This window comes from Canis lupus, chromosome 1 (genome assembly GCF_011100685.1).
Source record: "Canis lupus familiaris isolate Mischka breed German Shepherd chromosome 1, alternate assembly UU_Cfam_GSD_1.0, whole genome shotgun sequence".
In the NCBI taxonomy this organism is placed as follows: domain Eukaryota; kingdom Metazoa; phylum Chordata; class Mammalia; order Carnivora; family Canidae; genus Canis; species Canis lupus.
Window position 1 is genome coordinate 117,136,491 of NC_049222.1, and position 22,334 is coordinate 117,158,824.

Here is a 22,334-nt window from a genome sequence, read left to right on the forward strand (position 1 = left end):
TCAATGCTTCCACTGAACTACCATTTGTGGACTTACAGAGCACCTTATGCATCATTGTGGTATTTCTTTTTTTTTTTTTCACTGTGGTATTTCAAATAACATTTGCTTCTGATCAAAGGGCTCATTTCATAGCAAATGAATTGTGGCAATGTGTCCATATTCATACTACTCACATGGTTTTACTATGTTTTCCATCATCCTAAAGAAGCATTTTTCCCCCAGAAAATTTGTCTTGATAGAATGTTAGAATGGCCTTCTGAAGCCTCAATTTCTATGCCACTAAGCTAGCCGTATCTTGTGGGACTAGGGAAATATCTTTGAGGATGCTGTAAATGCTTCAAATCAGCATCCAATATGGTGCTGTTTCTCCCAGAGTCCAGGAATCAAAGAGTGCAAATGGGAGTGGTTCCATTCATTATTCAACCCATAGTGATTAACTACCAAAATTTTTGCTGTCCATCCCTACAAACTTAGGCTCCACTGGACTAGAAGTCTTAGTTGCAAAGAGAGGAATGCTTCCACCAGAAAACAATAATTGTTCCATTAAACTGAAATTTGAAGCTGCCACCTTGGGTTGAGGCCACTTTGGGCACCTCATGCTTCTGAATCAACAGGCAAAGAAGGAGGTTACTGTACTCAAGGAGTTATTGGTCCTGATTACCAAGAGGAAATTGGGTTACTAATATCTAGTGGATGCAAATAATCTTATGTCTGAAATAAAGGCAATCCCTAAGCATGTCAGTACTACCACATCCTGTGATTAATGTTAATAGAAAACTACAAGTGGATTCAGGCAGGATTGCTAAGGGCTGAAACACTTCAGGAATATTTGGTTTATCCTGACAGGAAAGAATCAAAATCAGCTGAGATGCTTGCTGAGGGCAAAGTAGATATGGAATGTGTAGTGGAAGAAGGTAGTTATAAATACTATGACCACATGACCAGTTGTAAAAATGAGAACAGTAATAGCATGCATAATTCTTCATTTTGTTGTTTGTATATATATTAACCAAATATTTATGTTTCCTTCCCTCTGTTATCCTCTTACTGTCAAACATAAGATTTATTAGTAACAGTTAACTTTATGCCAAAGTATTTAAGTTACAGAATATAAGAGTGAACTTCACCCAAGGACTTTGTGTCCTCCCTCTCTTGAGGAAAGAGTTAATGTGTTTTCAGCTGTATACAGGATAGTATTTCATGTTAGTTGGAAGTATGACTTATTGTCTTCATTTGAAGAATGTGATTAAAGGAAATGTGTATGGGTGCCAAGCTGATAAGCAGCGAGCAGTTAAAGTCATTTTTATGTGTCAACTTGGCTAGACTACAGTTATTCAATCAAACACTAATCTAGGGATCCCTGGGTGGCGCAGCGGTTTAGCGCCTGCCTTTGGCCCAGGGCGCGATCCTGGAGACCTGGGATCGAATCCCATGTCGGGCTCCCGGTGCATGGAGCCTGCTTCTCCCTCTGCCTGTGTCTCTGCCTCTCTCTCTCTCTCTCTCTCTGTGACTATCATAAATAAATAAAAATTGAAGAAAAAAAAAACACTAATCTAGGTGTTGCTGTGAAGGTATTTTGTAGATGTGACTAAAGTCCATAATAAGAGATCACCCTAGTTAATCTAGGAGGGCATTAAGAGCAGAGCTGAGGAATTCCCTACCCACGGATAGCAATTTCATTTCATGTCCAAGAATTCTAGCCTGCCCTTCCTGATTTCAGACTTGCCTAGGAAGCCCCCAAAATCACATAAGCAGATTCACTGCAATAAACCTTCATATATACTGTTTCTGTTTTCTGGTTAAATATTGACTGATGTGACAATCTTGCAACCTTTATTCTTTCAGGCCTCTGACTAGGCCATTTACCCAAGGAGTATGATTATTCTTCTCTTGGTCCATTTCTCCTTCCACATGAAGTGGATGACCAAAATGCAATACCTGAAGTTCCACCCACTAGGAAAAATTTCTTTCAGAGCCACCCCTGTGTGAAGCTTCTGTATAACACCACTGCTTTCCATTTCAGTTTAACATTCACATATAAAGCCAACAAACTAAGCCAAGCTCAGCCTTTTTCTTTCTTCCTCATGTGGTTATATGGGGCTCCCAAATGTCTATATCAGTGATCTGACACTAGTGGAAGTGATGGGTGACATGCTCATGTAGATTGTGTGCCCTTAGTACTTCTTGTGCTCAATCCAGTTTTTTCAAAGATTGTACTCACAGCAGGCAATTCAGGGTGCATGGTGACTTGGTTTCACATGGTCAAGCATTCTGTCCTCACAGAGCCCAGTAGCACACCAGGAGCTTATTTTCAAAAACTGTGTAATTATCTGTGATAGATGACATGTCCTCAGTCATTCTGCTCTGATTAGGCTTGCCATGAACTCCACACCACATCATTTTCCATCACTCATATTTCCAATAGTATACAGTACTTCAGATCATATAGCTCAAGTAGAAGCACTATTTGCACCTCAGCTGGGACATGCTACTTTACTGGCAACATTCTTTGTCACTCTGTATATGGAGTTTCTAAAATGTCAAATGTGTTGCTTTCATAGCACAAAGAAGTTTGCCTGAAAGTGCACTTTCTTCTCAACAGTAGAGGATACAAATAGAGCAATTTCTCTTTTACTTTACTAAGTGGAATGTCTCTGAATCTTTGTAGGTTTTTCTTTCATTCTCTGGGAAACATGTGTCTTAAGAAGGCTTCCCGTTAAGGTTGCATGACATCCTTTCTCTATGCTGTATTATCAAATTGATGTCATCGATAAAATTATTTGCTGTGACGGTCCAGATCTCCTCATTGTATATTTTGACAGAGGTTACAAAATCATAAATACACATTTTGTCTGCCACTTGCAAATGGTCTTTGGTTTTCTTTTGTAATTGAGATAGAAAAGAATAGTCATTCAAATAACGTACTGTATACTATATACTTGCTATAACAAAAATACCAATTCCAGAGGCTACTAATTGGTAGGGCTTGCAATAGCCTACAGTCATCTTCCTGTTACATTCACAGACTAGTGTATAAAATAAACATATGATCATGAGATATAGTGACTACCAACTTTACATACTTTGATCTTTAGGGTGGGGCTAATCTCTACTATCTCTCTGCAATGTGACATAGTTGGTTTTTTTTTTTTTTTTTTTTTGTGACATAGTTTTTAATTCACCATTGTCCTTTGAGGGGATGGAGGTAATCTCAGAGATTTCCATTTGGTCTTTTCTACGATAGCTCAACACTTACAGGCCAACAATTGCACATCAGAGTAACTCCAACTCCAAAGTATGTCAATACTTATTGTAAATTAAGGGATATACAAAATTACCACCAGTTGGTCTGTGAACCCAGTAGATCCATTGTAAGATAGACATTGGTCAGGAATCCACTTATTACCTGACCCCCGCATATGACTTTTAATATGTGGACCATGAGAATGCTTTTAGGTCTCTGGATATCATTGTTAACTCAGGCCCTTGTGTGGGAGACTTCAAGATGTCTGGGTAATTTCCTTTTTCTAATGTACAGTTGCTCAAGTAAATGGTCATAGGTCCCTGTGACAGAAAGACTAAGATCTTCCTCAATGATCTCTGAATTCTGATAGGCAGTCTTTGTATAATCCCCTTCTCTTGAGAGTGGCCTAACTTAGCAAATTATTTCTAACCAATAGAATATGGCAAAGGTCATAGGAAGCTACTTCCATGATTACAAAAGAGAACTTCTTTTTGTTGGAAGACTCTTTATTGACTGTCTTGCTTGCTTTGATGAAGTCAGATGCCATACTGGAGAAGCCCATTCAGCAATGAACTGAAATTGGACCCGGGCCAACAACCAGCATGAAACTGATGTCCTTAGTCTAATAGCCTATAAGGAACTAGATCCTGCAAGTAACTATGTGAGCTTGGAAGTGATCCTTTCCCAGTTGTTCCTTCAGGTAAAATTTGGCCCATATCTTAACTGTAACCTTTTTTTTTTTAAGTTTTATTTAAGTAATCTCTACATCCATCACAGGGCTCCACTCACAACTCTGAGATCAAGTGTCATATGCTCTTCCAACTGAGCCAGCCAGGCACCACTTGATTATAGCCTTATGTTAGACCTTGAAGTAGAGGCCCCAGCAAGGTTGTGCTTAATCTCATGAACCTCAGAAACTGTGAGATAAAGACTATGTGTTGCTCTAAGCTGCTAAATTTGTGGTAGCTTGTTACAAAGTAATAGATAATACAGTGTAATAAGGGGTATGATTCCATTTTTGACATTTGACTGCTGTGTATGGCTTGCTTTAGTGAAGGTAGGAAAGTTCAAACTATGCAAACCCCAACCTCTTCATGGGAACCCTTACAGAGCCCCATCCCTAAGCACAATAAAAACCCAAGCCACTCTCCCCTCCCTTAGTGCTCAATCCATTCTGAGACCTACTTGGAATCCTGCCTTATTCTCCCCAGAGAAATCTCACTATGTAATAAGCCTTTCTATATCCTGTTGGTGCAAATGTGCTACTATCAATTTTGACACCCAAACCGAATTCTGAGTTGACAGTCTATCCCACATCTGTAGGGTGGCTGCAAAAATTAGAGCAGTGGGCAGAATGTCTAAGCAATAGCTACTATTATCAGGGGTCTTTCTTCTCATGCTTTGGTTTGCTATCAAGCTCTGTCGCCTTTTGGCAACTATGCATTTTCAGTTGTTGCCAACTGGAAAGCATGTTGTTTGATCTGTGCTGCTGTCTGGAGAGTTTGTGCTTTGAGCTTTGCCACTTTGCACTGTATTTTCTGAGTCCTACCAAACCTCTATTATAGATTTAACTGACCTAAATCAGAAGTTTTGATAATGAGCTTTTACAGGAGTGAGATTGAGGCCTTCCTTAAAGTAGCCCTGGGTCATGTGTCTTTACCCAAATCTCTATCTCAGATTGAGCCTGCTTCTCCCTCTACCTATGTCTCTGTCTCTCATGAAAAAAGAAATAAAATCTTAAAAAAAAAAAAAAAAAAAAAAAGATGGTGAGGGGTGCCAGGGTTGCTCAGTCAGCTAAGCATCTGACTCTTGGTTTCAGCTTAGGTCATGATCTTGAGGTCATGGGATCAAGCCCTACATCAGGCTCTGCACTCAGCATGGAGTCTGAGATTCTTTCCCTCTCCCTCTGCCCTTCACTATGCTCACTCTCTTTTTCTCTCTAAAATAAATAAAGTCTTTAATAACTGAATGAATGAATCAATTAATAAAAATTTTAAATGGTGAAATACATTGCAATCAAACCAAAACTGAAGGAATATGTTTATAGCAGACACTAAAGAAAGTTCTTCAGAATGAAAGCAAGTACCTGAGATTGTACCAAAAAAAGCACTGGTAAAGGTAATGATGTAACTAGAAAAAGACAGCACAAGAGCATATTTCTTCTCTTAACTGATCCAAAAAGCAATTATATATAGAAAACAGTATTTTGTGTCAGTCCCAACCTATTGATAACCAATGTTGTAGACTGGCCCTTGTGATTCTTATTATGATTATACCCTTAATAATAAACATCAGGAAACTTTAAAAGAAAATATTACTTGCAAGACCTAAAAGTTACATGACACCCCTGGAGCCACACAGTAAGGTTGCAAGGAGAGACAGAGGGTGAAGGGTTCTACTTTTATTGGGGTTGTGGGTGGGGGGCCTAGGGTTTTGTGGGCATACTTTTTATTGATGAAATTAGAACATAAGAGCAGGAATTTAAAGCTCAGGAAGAAAAAACAAAACAAAACAAGTAGCCCAAATGGTTAGTTATTGAAATCAACCAAGAAAGATATCTAAAACAAAAAAGCCTTGGGAGAGGGGAAGTGGCTGGCAATGTGTTCAAAATAGCCATCTTGCAGTGGATGCCTCTTTGAAATGGATGCCTTGGTTTAAGTCAGGCACTTGCATTATTTATTTTTTTAATGACTTTATTATTATTATTTTTAAAATATTTATTTATTTATGATAGACATAGAGAAAGAGAGGCAGAGACACAGGAGGAGGGAGAAGCAGGCTCCATGCAGGGAGCCCGACGCGGGACTCGATCCTGGGACTCCAGGATCGCGCCCTGGGCCAAATACAGGCACCAAACCTCTGAGCCACCCAGGGATCCCCAGGCACTTGCATTATTAAAGAAAAACTGCCAGGGCTTATACTATACAATATTTATACAATTGTATACAATATAACTGTATTGGTAGGCAGAGAACATACTGAAATGTACTATATTAAATAATAACAGCACGAAGGTAAGTGGGAGCAAACTTGTATTAGAATAAAGAAATGACTCTAGATATTAACTTGAATCCACTATAAACAAAGAGTAATAAAAATGGTAAATAAGGTTAATATAATAAGCTCTATACTATATACTTTGCATCTTCTTTACTCAGCATCTTTTTTTAAGATTTTACTTATTTATTCATGAGAGACATAGAGAGAGAGAGGCAGAGACACAGGCAGAGAGAGAGAAGCAGACTCGTCATGAAGAGCCCGATGTGGGACTCGATCCCGGGTCCCCAGGATCACGCCCTGGGCCAAGGCAGGAGCTAAACCGCTGGGCCACCGGGGCTGCCCTTTACTCAGCATCTTAATTGACACAAATATAAAGTTTGGGTTCATGAACCCATATATATATATAATATATAAAATAACACAAAATGGAGAAGATGAAATAGAAGTAATGGGTAACATTTCTATATCTCTATATTCTAAACTGGAACTACATTAATCCACAGGTAGATTTTGATAACTTAAGATGTATATGGCAGGCTACAGAGGTGAGGGGCACCTGGGTGGCTCAGCAGTTGAGCATCTACCTTCGACTCAGGGCATGGTCCTGGAGTTCCAGGATCAAGTCCTACATAAGGCTCCCTGTGAGGAGCCTGCTTCTCCCTCTGCCTATGTCTCTGTCTTCTCTCTGTGTCTCTCATGAGTAAATAAATAAAAGTCTTTAAAAAAAAAAAAAGCTACAGAGGTGAGATTAAGAGATTCTCCAACACACAAAAACTGTGGGAGTTCATCACCAGTCTAGAACTGCCTTAAAGGAAATGCTAAAGGGAATTCAAGTTGAAATAACAGGACACTAAGTAATGACACAAAATCTTAGGAAAGTATAAACTGAATGGAAAAGGTAAACAGTCAAATTCAGAATACTCAGATATTGCTAAGAGGGCGCATAAATCACATTTGAGTGTAAAAGTTAAAAAACAAAAAATATTTTAAAATAACTAGCTATGACAATTTAATATGTGATATAAAAAGATGTAAAATGTATCATCAATATCATAAAACTTGAGGGGAGGGGAGAGCAGAGGTAAAAGGAGGGCATTTTTATGCAACTGAAGTTGTTATAGCTTAAACTTATGTTTTACATAAGCCTCACAGTAACCACAAAGAAAAAAAATATATAGTAGATATGAGATAGAGAAAGGAATCAAAGTATATCTCTATTTAAAAAAAATCACCAGGGGCACCTGTCTGGCACTTTTGGTGGGGCATGCAACTCTTAATCCTGGGGTTATGAGTTCAATCCCCATTCTGTGGGTAGAGCCTATTTAAAAAATTAAAAATTTGAAAAAAAATTAAAAAGCATCAAATTACAAAGGACGATAGCAGGAGAGGAAGAAAAGAACAAAAGACCTACAATACAGTAAGAAAACAATGAATGAAATGGCAATAAAAGATCTTATCAATCATTAATTAACTTAACTATAAAGAATTAAATTCTCCAATCAAGGCCATGGAGTAGCTGATCAGACCAAAAAGAAGAAAAGAAGATCCCAAATAATGTTGCCTACAAGAGAATCACTTTAGCTCTAGGATACACATAGGCTGAAAGGGAAAGGATAGAAAAAGATATTCTGTGCAAATGATAATCAAAACAGAGCAGGAGTGGTTATACTTCTATCTAAAAATTGACTTTTAGTCAAAATCTGTCACAAGGGTCACATTAAGTGGTCAATTCATAAAAAGAATATAACAATTATAGATATATGTGCATCCAACATCAGAGCATTTAAACATATAAAGCAAAACTGACAGATATGAAGGGAGAAGTAGACAGCATTACAAAGATAGTAGAGAAGTTTAATACCCCACTTTCAACAATAAGCTCTTTCAGACAGAAAATCAATAAGGAAAAAGTGAATAACACTTGAATAACACTTTAGACCAAATGGAACTAATGGACATACACAGAACATTCCATTCAACAGCAGCAGAATACACATTCTTCTTAAGAACACACACAACATTCTCCAGGATACAACCATTAAGACAAGTTTTACCACATTTAAGACTGAAATCATATCAAGTAACTTTTTTGACTACAATGGTTTGAAACTACTAACAGAGGCACCTGGGTGGCTCAGTGGTTGAGCATCTGCCTTTGGCTCAGGTCATGATCACAGGGTCCTGGGATCGAGTCCTGCATCAGGCTCCTCACAAGGAGCCTGCTTCTCCCTCTACATAGGTCTCTGCTGATCTCTCTGTGCCTCTCATGAATAAATAAACAAAATCTAAAAAAAAAAAAAAAAAAAAAAAAAAAAAAAAAAAAAAAAAAAACACCTGAAACTACTAACAGGAGGAAAACTGGAAAATTCACAAATATGTGAAAATCACATATTTTCAAGAGTATACACTCCTGAAAAAACAATGATCAAAACAGAAATCAAAAAGTATCTTAAGACAAATGAAAATGGAAACAAATGTATGGGATAAAACAAATACAATTCTAAGAGGGGAGCTTACAGGGTTAAAAGCCTACATTAAGAAAAAAAAAACTTAAGTATGTAATTTCATACCTCAAGGAACTAGAAAAAAATAACTAAGTTGTAAGTTTGCAATAAAGAAGGAAATGATAAACACTTATGATCAGATATAACTGAAAGAGACTTTTTAAAATTTTATTTTAAAATTTTATTTATTCATGAGAGACAGAGAGAGAAGCAGAGACACAGGCAGAAGGAGAAGCAGGCTCTTCACAGGAGCCCAATGCGGGACTCCATCCCGGATCCCGGGATCACGACCTGAGCTGAAGGCTGCCACCCAACCGCTGAGCCACCCAGGCGTCCCAAAAGAGACTTTTAAAAAGATAGTAGAAAAGATCAATAAAACTAAGACTTGGTGTTTTTGAAAAGACCAAGTTGAAAAAAACAGAGAGAGGGTTCAAACAATATTATACACAAAAGAAGAGTGTTCCAATATTGCAGAGCAGGCAATGAAAAGAGTTGGAACAGAAAGAAAATAAAATGATGGTACAATGTCTGTAAATCCCTGGGAAATACAGAAAATAAATTAAAGAGGGCTAAATTTTGAATAACGAGAATTTCATGAGTAAAAGATCATGAAACTATGATTACTCCACTTTTATCCAAATAATTAAAAAAAATTAATCCCTGGAAGAATACAAAAGAATTGACAGCTATTGTTGACCTCATGTAGGTAAAGCAGGTAGCTATAGAACCAGATATTAAGGAAGCTTTACTTTTTACTGTTTGATAACTTTTGAACTTTGTAGCATGTACTTTTATTACCTAAAACATTTTTTTAAATTAAAAAGTCAACGTAACATCAAAACATGGCTGGTAATCTAATCAATGGAAATAAAAGAATGACAAGGTAGAATGTTTATTATATGATCATTTGTGATGAAAAACAGAAATGACTGAATATCTACAGTAGGAAATGGCTTAAAATACAGACATATATCCCATATTAGAAAATCCTAAAGCTTTAAAAACAATGAGCTAGAAATATTCTGAAGCTTTAAAAATAATGAATTAGATCCATATGTAGTCACCTGGGAAAATGTCCACAATTATTCAAATGCAAAAACAAATTGCTATGCCACTACAGGTGGTATGACCTTCCACACATATACAATAAACACTTCATATTTGCAGGTATGTTTGAACAGGAAGGAGCAACACACACATATTGGCGATCTCAAGGATTTGTGTGAGGGGAAGAAATTGTTTTCATTTTATTTCTGCCATGTTTTACTGGTTTCATTAAAAACACTTTCATAAAATTTATTTTCAATACTGGTTATTATAACTCAGAAACTGCACTGAAACCAGAGCAATTTCAGTTTTTTACCTGTTAATTACTTTTCCATTTTCCTGCTTGAAGGTTTTTTTTTCAAGAATTACTGAAATAAATCAATACTAATGAAATTCAGTATTTTACCAACTTTTACCTTGAAGAAAAAAAAAAGAAAACCTGTATTTCTAAAAATAATATCATGATGTTAGACTTGGGTGAGCAGAGAGGAAAGGAAGCCTTACTGGCACCTTAACGGTATGAAGTGCCTTATGTAGATTAAACTGCAAGCCATGATTAAAGGCCTTTCCACACTCATAAGGTTTCTTCCCAGAATGAATTCTCTGATGGTGTGAGAAGCTTGAATGATAGCTAAAGGCCTTCCCACATTCTTTACATTCATAGGGCTTCTCACCAGTATGTATTCTCTGATGTTGAATAAGGTGTGAATGAAGTCTAAAGGCCTTACCACATATCAGACATTCATGAGGTTTCTCACCAGTATGAATTCTCTGATGTCTTTTGAGGTGTGAGCACTGTCTAAAAGTCTTCCCACATTCCTTGCACTCATAGGGTTTCTCACCAGTATGAATCCTCCGATGTAGAGTAAGTTGTAAGCCATCACAAAAGGCCTTTCCACATTCACTACATTCATAAGGTTTTTTGCCAGAATGAATTTTCTGATGGTGAGAGAAGCTTGAGTGATAGCTAAAAGTCTTTCCACATTCTCTACATTCATAGGGTTTCTCACCAGTATGAATTCTCTGATGTATAGTAAGGTGTGAGCGATGCCTGAAAGTCTTTCCACATTCTTTACATTCATAGGGTTTCTCACCTGTATGAAGTCGTTGATGTTCAGTAAGCTGAAAGCCACGAATAAAAGCCTTCCCACACTGCTTACATTCATAAGGTTTTTCACCAGTATGAAGTCTCTGATGTTGAGTAAGCTGTGATCGCTGCCTAAAGGCCTTCCCACATTCCTTACATTCATAGGGTTTTTCACCAGTGTGAATTCTCTGATGCAGATTAAGTTCTGAGCCGTAATTAAAGGCCTTTCCACATTCTTTACATTCATAGCGTTTTTCACCATTGTGGATTCTCAGGTGTTGTTTAAGTTGTGAACAATGAATAAATGCCCTCCAACATTCCTTATATTCACTGCACTTGCTACTATCTTGAATTCTCTGTTTAGTAAGATATGATGTATTAACAGTTTCTGCACATTCCTTACATTCAGAACGTTTTTCTTTAGAATGAGTTCTTTTGTGATGACTAAAAAATAAATGGTAACTGAAGTTTTTCCTACATTCTTTACATTCAAAGATTTTTTCTCTATTATAAAATTCCTGAGTGAGTAAAGTATGTTGGTTAAATATAGGCAAGTGTTTGTGGTTGATAACAAATTGCCTGAAATAGTCTTCCTGTTCCTGTTGTGTCTCAAACTGACTACTGCATTCCCAGATATCTCTGAAAATGGACTTCTCAGGATTATGACTTTTAAATTGTTCCATGATAGTCCATCGGGATGGCTCTGTCTCATAAATGTCTCTTTTTGGAGATAACTTCTTGGCCTCATACCTGGACACCAAGTCTGAAAGATAAGAAACACATTTAAATTGCTAGCTTTGTGTTACAAAAGAAATAAAATATCTATGGTAGAAAAGAGAGGTAACTGAAAAATAAGTCACATAAGAAATGAAAAGCTTGGAGAGCTCTTAAATACCATCATGCAACTAAATGAAAAAAAGGGTATGAACACAGATAAATGAGAGTTCATAGGACAAAGTGAAGGAGTTAACAAGTCAGTAGTTCTGAAACTTTTAAAAAAATATTTTATTTTTAAGCGATCTCTACACCCAACATGGGACTCAAACCCACAACCCCAAGACCAAGAGTCACACACACCACTGACTGAGCCAGCCAGGTGCACCAATGGTTCTGACATTTTGATCTATCTCAGAGTTTGTTGCAATTATGGGTGTTTAGGAAACATTCTAGATAAAATGAAACAGTATCTACCAGAGTCAGTTTTAAAATGAGATCAACTGGGCAGCCCCAGTGGTGCAGCGGTTTAGCGCCGCCTGCAGCCTGGGGTGTGATCCTGGAGACCCAGGATTGAGTCCCACGTTGGGCTTCCTGTATGGAGCCTGCTTCTCCCTCTGCCTGTGTCTCTGCCTCTCTCTCTCTCTGTGTGTGTGTTTCTATGAATAAACAAAATCTTAAAAAAAAATGAGATCAACTGAATCAGAATGTACAAGAGTATATGTTTAACACTTTACACCAAGCCAAAAGATTTTGATATGGAGACTGCTAATTGCTCCCAAATGTATATCGTATATTGATTGAACCTATGGTTTTTAATTGAGAAAAAGGCTACCCAATATAAACACTGCATTTCTTTTGCAGAAGAATATGCAATATAACTGGATTCTGCCTAAAAATATGTGTATTATATAGTAGTTTCTGAAATGTTAAAAGCCAGGTGATCCATGCCCTATATCCTTTATTTTTCCATTTCCTCAGACTGCAATGTGGATGTGGTATCGTGTCACATTATGGTTTTGCAGAGAAGAGCTTCCAAACCAGCTTGGACTTTATTTTTTTTTAATTTTTATTTATTTATGATAGTCATCATAGAGAGAGAGAGAGGCAGAGACATAGGCAGAGGGAGAAGCAGGCTCCATGCTGGGTCTCCAGGATCGCACCCTGGGCCAAAGGCAGGTGCTAAACCTCTGCACCACCCAGGGATCCCCAGCTTGGACTTTAATACAAGAGAAAATTAATCTGCTATATCATTTAAGTCATTATTCTCTGTCACATGCAACCAAACCTATAACCAAACTAAAGTAGCTTCCATTGAACTGAAATGTAAAAATCCAATTCTTTATCATGAGAACACACGGCCCTCTTTTTACTTATATGACCTCATTTTGAGTCCATTCCATTTTATTCATGTGCTACAACAACACTAACCTCCTTTCAACAATTAGGATATCCCAAAGTCTTTCTTGGAGCTTTTCAGAGGCTGTTTCAGAAGAAAAAGCTTAAGACTGATAGCTGTATAAAGCATTCTACTCTAACACATTTTCCCCCCATTTTCCTAATGATCAGCCTTTGGGTTGTTTTCCATTGTTGGCTATTATGATTAGTACTGCTATGATTTCTTTAGGTGGAAATAGGACTTTCTGCTAAATATATACATTTAGGAATGAAACTGTTGTATTATGGGATATACATTTGTTCAGAGTTGACAGTATCCAATAGTTTCATTTTCTTATCACACTGTAAAAGAGTTCCAGTTCCTCACATCCTTACCAACACTTGTTAATGTCTATCTTTTTTTTTAATTAATTAATTTATTTATGATAGTCACAGAGAGAGAGGGGGGGAGAGAGAGAGAGAGAGGCAGAGACACAGGCAGAGGGAGAAGCAGGCTCCATGCACCGGGAGCCCGACGTGGGATTCGTTCCCGGGTCTCCAGGATCATGCCCTGGGCCAAAGGCAGGCGCCAAAACGCTGCGCCACCCAGGGATCCCCTGTTAATGTCTATTTTACATTCAGGCAAACTGGCAGATATGTTATGATATTCTACTGTGGTTTAATTTGCAATTTCCCTGATGACAAGTGAGGCTGATCATTTTTCATATGTTTATTGGCCAATTGGGTATCTTCTTTAATAAACTGCCAACTCAGATATTTTGTCCAATTGTGGACAAAATTTTGTGTGTGTGGATAAATTCATATAAAATCTGCCAGTTTAACCATTTTGAAGTGTATAATTCAGTAACTTTGAATACATCCTCAATGTTGTGCTACCATCAGATCACTAATTCCAGAACATTCTCATCATGCCAAAAAGAAACCCCACATCCAGTCATTTCCTCTTCCCTTCTTACTCCCAGCCCCTTGGCAACCACTAGTCTGCTTTGTGTCTCTATGAATTTGTTTTTTCTGGAAATTTCATACAAATGGAATCATACAATATGTAACCTTTTGTGTCTTTTTTCATTCACTATAATGTTTTCAAGGATCAACCATGTTGTAAAATGTATTAGTACTTCATTCCTTTTTCAATGGCTGAGTAATATTCAATTGTACAGATGTAACATTTATTGTTTATCCATTTCATCAAGTGATGAATTCATTTCATTCAAGTGTCATTTGGATAGTTTCTGGGCTATATTGTTCTTTGTAGGAATTCTTTTTTTTTTTTTTTTTTTATTTATGATAGTCACACAGGGAGAGAGAGAGAGAGGCAGAGACATAGGCAGAGGGAGAAGCAGGCTCCATGCACCGGGAGCCTGACGTGGGATTCGATCCCGGGTCTCCAGGATCACGCCCTGGGCCAAAGGCAGGCGCCAAACCGCTGCGCCACCCAGGGATCCCTGTTCTTTGTAGGAATTCTTAATATATATTCTGAATATAACCAACATATTGCAAATATCTTCTCACACTCTGGGGCTGGCGCTTTTACTCTCTCACAATACTATGTTTTGATGAATAGAAGTTTTTAATTTTAAGGCAGTGTAATCCCAAGGTCATGAGAATATACTCATATTGTTTTCTTGAAGCTTTTACTATTTTGCTTTTCATATTTAGACCTATAATCTACCCAGATTAGATTTTATGATGTGAGATAGGACTCAAGATATCTAGCTTCTGATGTAGTTATGTACCACTATTGATTGAAAAGACCATCCTCTGCCTTTCTCTGTAATTCATTCCAAAATATTTCAACTCCCATACCTGTTAAAACATTTCTAGCTAAAGTCAATAACAAAATCACTTTGCCAGAATCAGTGCTCTAGTGCTCATCATCACTCTACTTGACTCATTAGCAGCATTTGACACAAATGACCAGTCCCTTTGCTTCCTATATACCATATTCTCCTGATTATCCTACCTTTCTACTTTTTTCTTTTTTTCTTTTTACTTATTTTTTAAATGTTTTATTTATTTATTCATGAGAAACACAGAGAGAAAGAGAGGCAGAGACATAGGCAAAGAGAGAAGCAAGCTCCATGCAGGGAGCCCGACGTGGGATTCAATCCCGGGTCTCCAGGATCACGCCCTGGGCTGAAGGCGGCGCTAAACCGCTGAGTCACCGGGACTGCCCTACTTTTTTCTTTTTAAATATTTTATTCATTCACTCATGAGAGACAGAGAGAGAGATACAGAGACATAGTCAGAGGGGGAAGCAGACTCCCCACAGGAAGCCCGATGAGCACCTCGATCCTAGGACTCCAGGATCACGCCCTGAGCTAAAGGCAGATGCTCAACCACTGAGCCACCCACGCGTCCCCCTACCTTTTTACTTGTACTCAGTTCCCCTTAATGTATCCTCTTCTACTACCTGACCTCTATATATTGGAATGTTGCGGAACCCAGGCTCTGGGTAGCTGTCAATATCTACTCTTTCCTATAACAGGTCTGACTTAAATTCCAGTCATAAACTCCTAAGTCCTAAATTGATAACTCTGACTTTATTTTAAATTGTGGCAAAATATACATAACATAAAATTTACCATTTTAACCATTTTAAGTGTATAATTCAGTAGTGTTAGGAATGTTCACATTGTTGCACAATCTGCGTAACTTTTTCAACTGAAATTCTGCACTCATTAATAACTGCCCCCCCCATTTCTTCCTCCCCTAGTTCCTGACATCCACCATTCTACTTCTATTTGACACACACCACATTTTCCTTATCCACTCACCTGATGATGGGAGACCTAGGATGCTTCCAAACTTTGGCTCTTGTGCATGATGCTGCTAAGAACATGGGGTGCAAATATCTTTTGAAGTTGCTGTTTTCAATTCTTTTGGGTATATATCCAGAAGTAGAATTGCTAAATCATATGATAATTCTCTTTTTAACTTTTTGAGGAATCATTATATTGTTTCCCACAATGGTGGCATTTAAACGCCTACCAACACAAAGGTTCCAATTTCTCCACATCTTCACCAATATTTGTCATTAAAAAAAAAAATTTATTTATTTATTTATTTGTTTGTTTGAGAGAGACAGAGCATGCACACATAAGGGGAGCAGCAGAGGGAGGGGGAGCAACAGAGTGAGAGGGAGAAGCAGGCTTCCCGCTGAGCCCAGTGTGGGGCTCAATCCCAGGACCCTGGGATCATGACCTGAGGTGAAGGCAGATGCCTAACTGACTGAGTCACCCAGGCGCTCCTTGGTTTTCTATAGTAACCATCCTAATGGATGTGAAGTGATATTTCATTGTGGTTTTGATTTGCATTTTCCTAACGGCTAGTAATGTTAAGCATCTTCTTATGTGCTTACTGGACACTTGTATATCTTCTTTGGAGAAACGTCTATTAAAATCCTTTTCCCTTTTTAAATTGAGTTGCTTGGTTTCTTTGATGTTGAGTTTTAAGATTTCTTTCTTTCTTTCTTTTTAAAAATTCCATTTATTTATTCATGAGAGACACACAGAGAGAGGTAGAGGGAGAAGCAGGCTCCATGCAGGGACCCCTATGTGGGACTCGATCCCAGGACCCCAGGGCCATGCCCAGAGCTGAAGGCAGACGCTCAACCACTAAGCCACCCAGGTGTCCCCTGTAAGATTTCTTTATATGTCCTGGATATTAACCCCTTGTCAGATATGATTTATAAATGTTTTCTCCATTCAAGAGGTTGCCTTTTTACTTTATTGATTGTATTCTTTTATGTATATACTTTTAGCTTTTATCTTGTATTCAATACAAATCTAACAAAAATCTCTACAGTATTGCTTAAGGAACTTAAAAAATATATTCAAAAATAGGGATCCCTGGGTGGCGCAGCGGTTTGGCGCCTGCCTTTGGCCCAGGGCGCGATCCTGGAGACCCGGGATCGAATCCCACGTCGGGCTCCCGGTGCATGGAGCCTGCTTCTCCCTCTGCCTGTGTCTCTGCCTCTCTCTCTCTCTCTCTGTGACTATCATAAAATAAAAAAAAATAAAAAAAAAAAAAAATAAAAAAAAAATTAAAAAAAAAAAAAAAAAATATATTCAAAAATATATTTGGAAGAACAAACATTTAAGAACAGCCAAAATACTACTGAAGATCAAAGTCAGATAATTCATCCTGCCTATGATAAAGACATCATAAAGACTTAAAAATTAAGAAAATGTGGTATTCAGACAGGCACTGAGCCAAGGAAAGACAAGAAGCAGACCCACATAGGAAGCATTAGAGATCAGTGATGAAAGACTAATTTAATAAATGATATTAGAACTAGCTACAGCTATAAAAAAAAAATCACTCAGGTTCCCTACCATATATTATAAATACATAAACTCTAGGTGGATTAAAGACCTACAAGTTAAAGGAAAAGTTGTAAAGCTTATGGGAAAAAATGTGCATATATATTAAGAGCATACCTAAAGGTAGAATGGATTTCTCAAACAAGACACAAACTGGCTAACTAGAAAAAAGATAACCTAAAAGAAAAATTGGCAAAATATATGTTTAGGCATTTCACAGAAGAGGAAACACTAACAATCATGCAAAGATGCTCAAACTCATTAGGAATTAAGGACATTCAAATTAAAATATAATGAGGTATCATTTTATACTCATTAGATTGGTAAAACTTAAAATATCTAAGAATTTTACTCATTGTTAAGATGTTGAACCAAAATTATTAAACATTGCAGTGGTAATGTAAATTAGTGCCAACACGCAGGAAAACAATTTGGTATAACATAAAGTGGAAGATGAACATGTTCTATGATCCAGCAATTCCAATAGTAAATATAGCCTGGAGAGAATCTTGTATTATTTGATTCAGGAGACATGTAAGAATGTTCATTGCACCATTGGGCATACTAGCAAAAACTTATGAGCCCAAATTGTAACAGCCAGAAATTTGTAAAATGAAACATTATACAGCTGTGAAAATGAACTCAGGCATAAAACAATATGGGGAAATTATTATAAACCATGTGGTATGAAATAACTAAATCACAAAAAACACATCTCAGTATCATCTTTGTAAAACTTAAAAATAAGCAAAACAGAACAAATAGTATTTAAGGGCATATGCAAATGTCATGAGCTATTTTTAAAAACAGAATAATCATAATAAAATTCAAGATAATAGTTACCTTTAGAGATGTAGCAGGGAAGGGACCAGGGAAAAGCATATAGGTAGCTTGCATTGCATTGGTAACATACCAATTCCTAAATAATTCACCAGATAGACTCCTCAGATTAAATAAAACATCCCATTCTCTTTGGAATACACTGTGTCAGGATCCAGCAAGATCAGTGGTACTAGTTAGTTGGCTACAAGTATCCAAGATGATCCCAATGGTCAAGTTGTATGCCTGCCAGAAATCAGCTGTGTTTGTTCCCCTCCCTATATATACCAAGAGATGAAATGAATATGAAACCTGGTTGTTTCACTAAACTGTTTTGGAAAGATCACATAATGGCAATCATTTAAGAAAAGGGAAAAAAAAACGCTACAAGAAAAAGACTGGTGGTGGTGACATAAAAATGAAGTACTCCACACACACAGTCTTTATGATCTTCCCCTTCTTTAAAAAAATCAAAGCAAATATCACACAAAATGAACATTCTAAAGTTCATTTTATTTTTATTTAAAAAATATTTATTTTAGAAAGAGTGTGCGAGTGCACAAGTGGAGGGAGGAGCAGAAGGAGATGGAGAGGAAGAGAATCTCAAGCAGACTCTGTGCTGAACACAGAGCCTGATGAGGGGCCTGACCTCACAACCTGGAGATGATGACCTGAGCCAAAACCAAGAGTCGACACTTAACCAACTGAGCCACCCAAGGACCCCTAAAGTTCATTTTTAAAGGAAAATTTAAAATCTCAATAGCAAAGATTGTGTAGAATCCCTCTTCCCTGCTTCTATCCTAGATAAAACCAAAAACCCTCAAAATTACCTTTCATACAACAGTAACTTTGAAAGCTGGAAGAAGGTTAATTGATTTGGACTCCGTGGACTTGAGGAACTACCACACGGTGAGTTCCCTGGGTTTTCTTTTCTTGCCTGTTTTTTTATTGTTTAAATCCACTAGGGATCCCTGGGTGGCGCAGCGGTTTGGCGCCTGCCTTTGGCCCAGGGCGCGATCCTGGAGACCCGGGATCGAATCCCACGTCGGGCTCCCGGTGCATGGAGCCTGCTTCTCCCTCTGCCTGTTGTGTCTCTGCCTCTCTCTCTCTGTGTGTGACTATCATGAATAAATAAATAAAATCTTTCAAAAAAAAAAAAAAAAAAAAAAAAAAAAAAATAAATCCACTATAATTAATACAGAATGTTAAATTAGTTTTGCATATACAATATAGTGATTCAACAATTCTATACGTTATTCAGTGCTCATCACATTTAAGGGTACTCTTAATCTCCTTCACCTATTTCACCCGTTGCCCCAGCCACCTCTGGTAACCATCAGTTTGTTCTCTATATTTAAGAGTGTTTTTTGTTTTTTTGTTTCATTCTTTACACAAGTAAAATCATATATTTGTTTTTCTCTGACTACTTTCACTTAGCATTATACCTTCTAGATTCATCCATGTTGTTACAAATGGCAAGATTTCATTTTTTTTATGGCTGAATAATATTCCATTATATATATATATTAATATATGTATACATATATATTACATCTTCATCCATTCATCTATTGATGGGCACTTGCATGCTTCCATATCCATGCTATTGTAAATAATGCTGCTATAAAAATGCTGCATATATCTATCCAAATTAGTACTTCCACATTCTTTCTGTAATTACCCAGTAGTGGAATTACTGGATTACATGGTAATTCTATTTCTAGCTTTCTGAGGAAACTTCATACTGTTTTCCACAGTGGCTGCACCAGTGTGCTTTCTAACCAAACATGCATGAGAGTTCCTTGTCTCCACATCCTTGCTCACACTTTTATTGTTTTTGTGCCTTTGATTTAGCCATTCTGACAGGAAAGATGTAATAGATACCTCATTGTGGTTTTAATTTGCATTTCCCTGATGATCTGTGACGCTGCACATCTTTTCATGTGTCTGTTGGCATCTATATGTCTTCTTTGGAGAAATGTCTGTTCATGTCTTCTGTCCAATTTTTAATTGGATTATTTGTATTTTGGGTGTTGAATTGTATCAGTTCTTTATATATTTTGGATACTAGCCTTTATCAGGAATGTCATTTGCAAATGTATTCTCCCATTTGGTAGATTTTCTTTTAGTTTTGTTGATTATTTCCTTTGCTGTGTAGAAGTGTTTTACTTTAATGTAGTTCCAAGAGTTTATTTTATTTTTACTTTTGTTTCCCTTTTCTCAGGAGACATATCTAGAAAAATATTGGTACAGCCAATGTCAAGGAAATTATTACCTATGCTCTCTTTTAGGATTTTCATGGTTTCAGGTCTCATTTTGTAGGCTTTAATCCATTTTGAGTTTATTTTTGTGTATGGGGTAAGAAAGTGGTCCAGTTTCATTCTTTTGCATATGGCTGTGCAGTTTCCCCAACATTAGTTGTTGAAGAGACTATCTTTTTCCCATTGGATATTCTTCCCTCCTTTGTCTGAGATTAATTGACCATATAAATCATGGGTTTATTTCTGAGTTTTCTATTCTTCTCCATTGAACTATGTGTCTAATTTTATGCCAGTACCTACTGTTTTAATTACTACAGCTTTGTAGTATATCTTGAAATCAGCTATTGTTTCTTCAGATAAATTTTCTGCCCTTCTCTCTCTCTTCTCTTTCTGGGATCCCTACAATGTGAATATTATTGTGCTTGATGGTGTTGCTGTGTTCCCTTAAACTATTTTCATTTATTATTTTTTTCTCCTGTTCAGCTTAATTGGTTTCCATTATTCTGTCCTCCATGTCACTGATCCATTCTTCTACTTCCTCTAGTCCTCTACTTATTCCATGTAATGTTTCTTAAATTTCAGTTGAGTTCTTCATCTCAGATTCGTTCATTTTTATACCTCTTTGTTGAGGGTTTCACTGAGGTCCTCCACTCTTTTCACAATTTTAGTTAGTATTTTTATGACCATTACTTTAAATTCTCTATCAGTTGTATTACTTATCTCTGTTTCACTTAGGTCTGTCATTGTCATTCTGTCCTACTCTTTCATCTGGGACATATTCCTGTCTCCTCCTTTTATCTAACTCTCTGTGTCTATTTCTATGTGTTAGGAAAGTCAGCCATGCCTCTTGCTCATGAAAGTGGTGGCCACGTGAAAAAGAGGTCCTCTAGTACCCTGCAGTGAAGTGTCCTCCATTCATCAGAACTTGGCACTTCAGGGGTGTCTCCTATGTATGTTGCATGTGCCCTACTGTTGTGGCTGAGCTGCATTTGCCTTCACTCTAGTCATCTGAAAAAGTTCTCTTTGTCTGTTGTGAGCTGAGTTTAGTCCTTGTGTTGTTACTGAGCCAGTAAGAGGCTGCTTTGGGCTTAGGTTGGCCCAGAGCAAGTGCTTGCCAGAGATGCAGTAGCACTGAACTTCAGGGTGCTCTCCTTGTGTTTTTTCTGAGAAGCTGTCATTGATGAACAGGGCCTGCAGTCAGAGCAGATGTCTGCCCCCAGCCCACTGCTAAAGCCTCAAACTGATGTGGTTATCTTCCTCTGTCCACATGGCAGGATACTTTGGAGTGGTGCTGGCCCCTGTTGGAAGTGTCTGCACACAGTCATACTTGTGGTACTACTTTGGAGAACTCCTGCCAGGCCAAGTTGGAGAAGTGAGGTCCACAGGAGAACAAAGGGGAAGGCGTGTAGTGTTAGCAAGGTTTGCACTGGTCTGCAGTGGGAGAGAACCTGTAGCCACTCTGAAGAACTGCTGAAGGAGGGTCCATAGGAGAGCATGGGGACAGGGTATGCTGTTAGCAAGCTAGACTGTTTTGGCAGTCTTCGAGTCATTTTCTGAATTATTCACATTGATGTGTTATCTAGGTGTATCTAAGGGATGAGATAAGCTTAGGATACTCTTACTCCACCATCTTTCCAGAAAGTTTTCCCCTGGGTTTTCTTTTTATTTCTTATATACCCTCATAATGGGCACTGGACAGCAGCCCTGCAACCTGGAACCATTTAGAGGTGCACACACACAAGCCAAGAGAAATCTACTTTCTCCAGCCAAAAGACCAGGATCAGGGAAGCCCAACAGACTTAGTGGGATCCCCAGTACCTGCGGCACAACCTAGACCATAGTAACAGTTTCATCAGCCAGCTGCAGTTGGAGCAAGAATTCTGTAACTGATGTATCAGTAGCTGCAGCAAGAGGAAGTCTTTTGATGTTCAAGCC

The 22,334-nt window shown here is 37.7% G+C and overlaps 1 protein-coding gene across 15 annotated transcripts in view; it reads right to left on the minus strand.

The window, feature by feature from the left end:
* Nucleotides 1-9,624: 9,624 nt before the first annotated feature.
* Nucleotides 9,625-22,334, minus strand: part of ZNF461 (zinc finger protein 461) — a 52,455-nt gene continuing 39,745 nt past the window's right edge. For all 15 annotated transcript variants that reach the window (XM_038529139.1, XM_038529132.1, XM_038529126.1 and 12 more), the window contains one exon: nucleotides 9,625-11,645. In XM_038529139.1, the coding sequence (XP_038385067.1) occupies nucleotides 10,255-11,645 (1,391 nt within the window). In that variant the 3' untranslated portion in view covers nucleotides 9,625-10,254. The remainder of the gene's footprint in view (nucleotides 11,646-22,334) is intronic.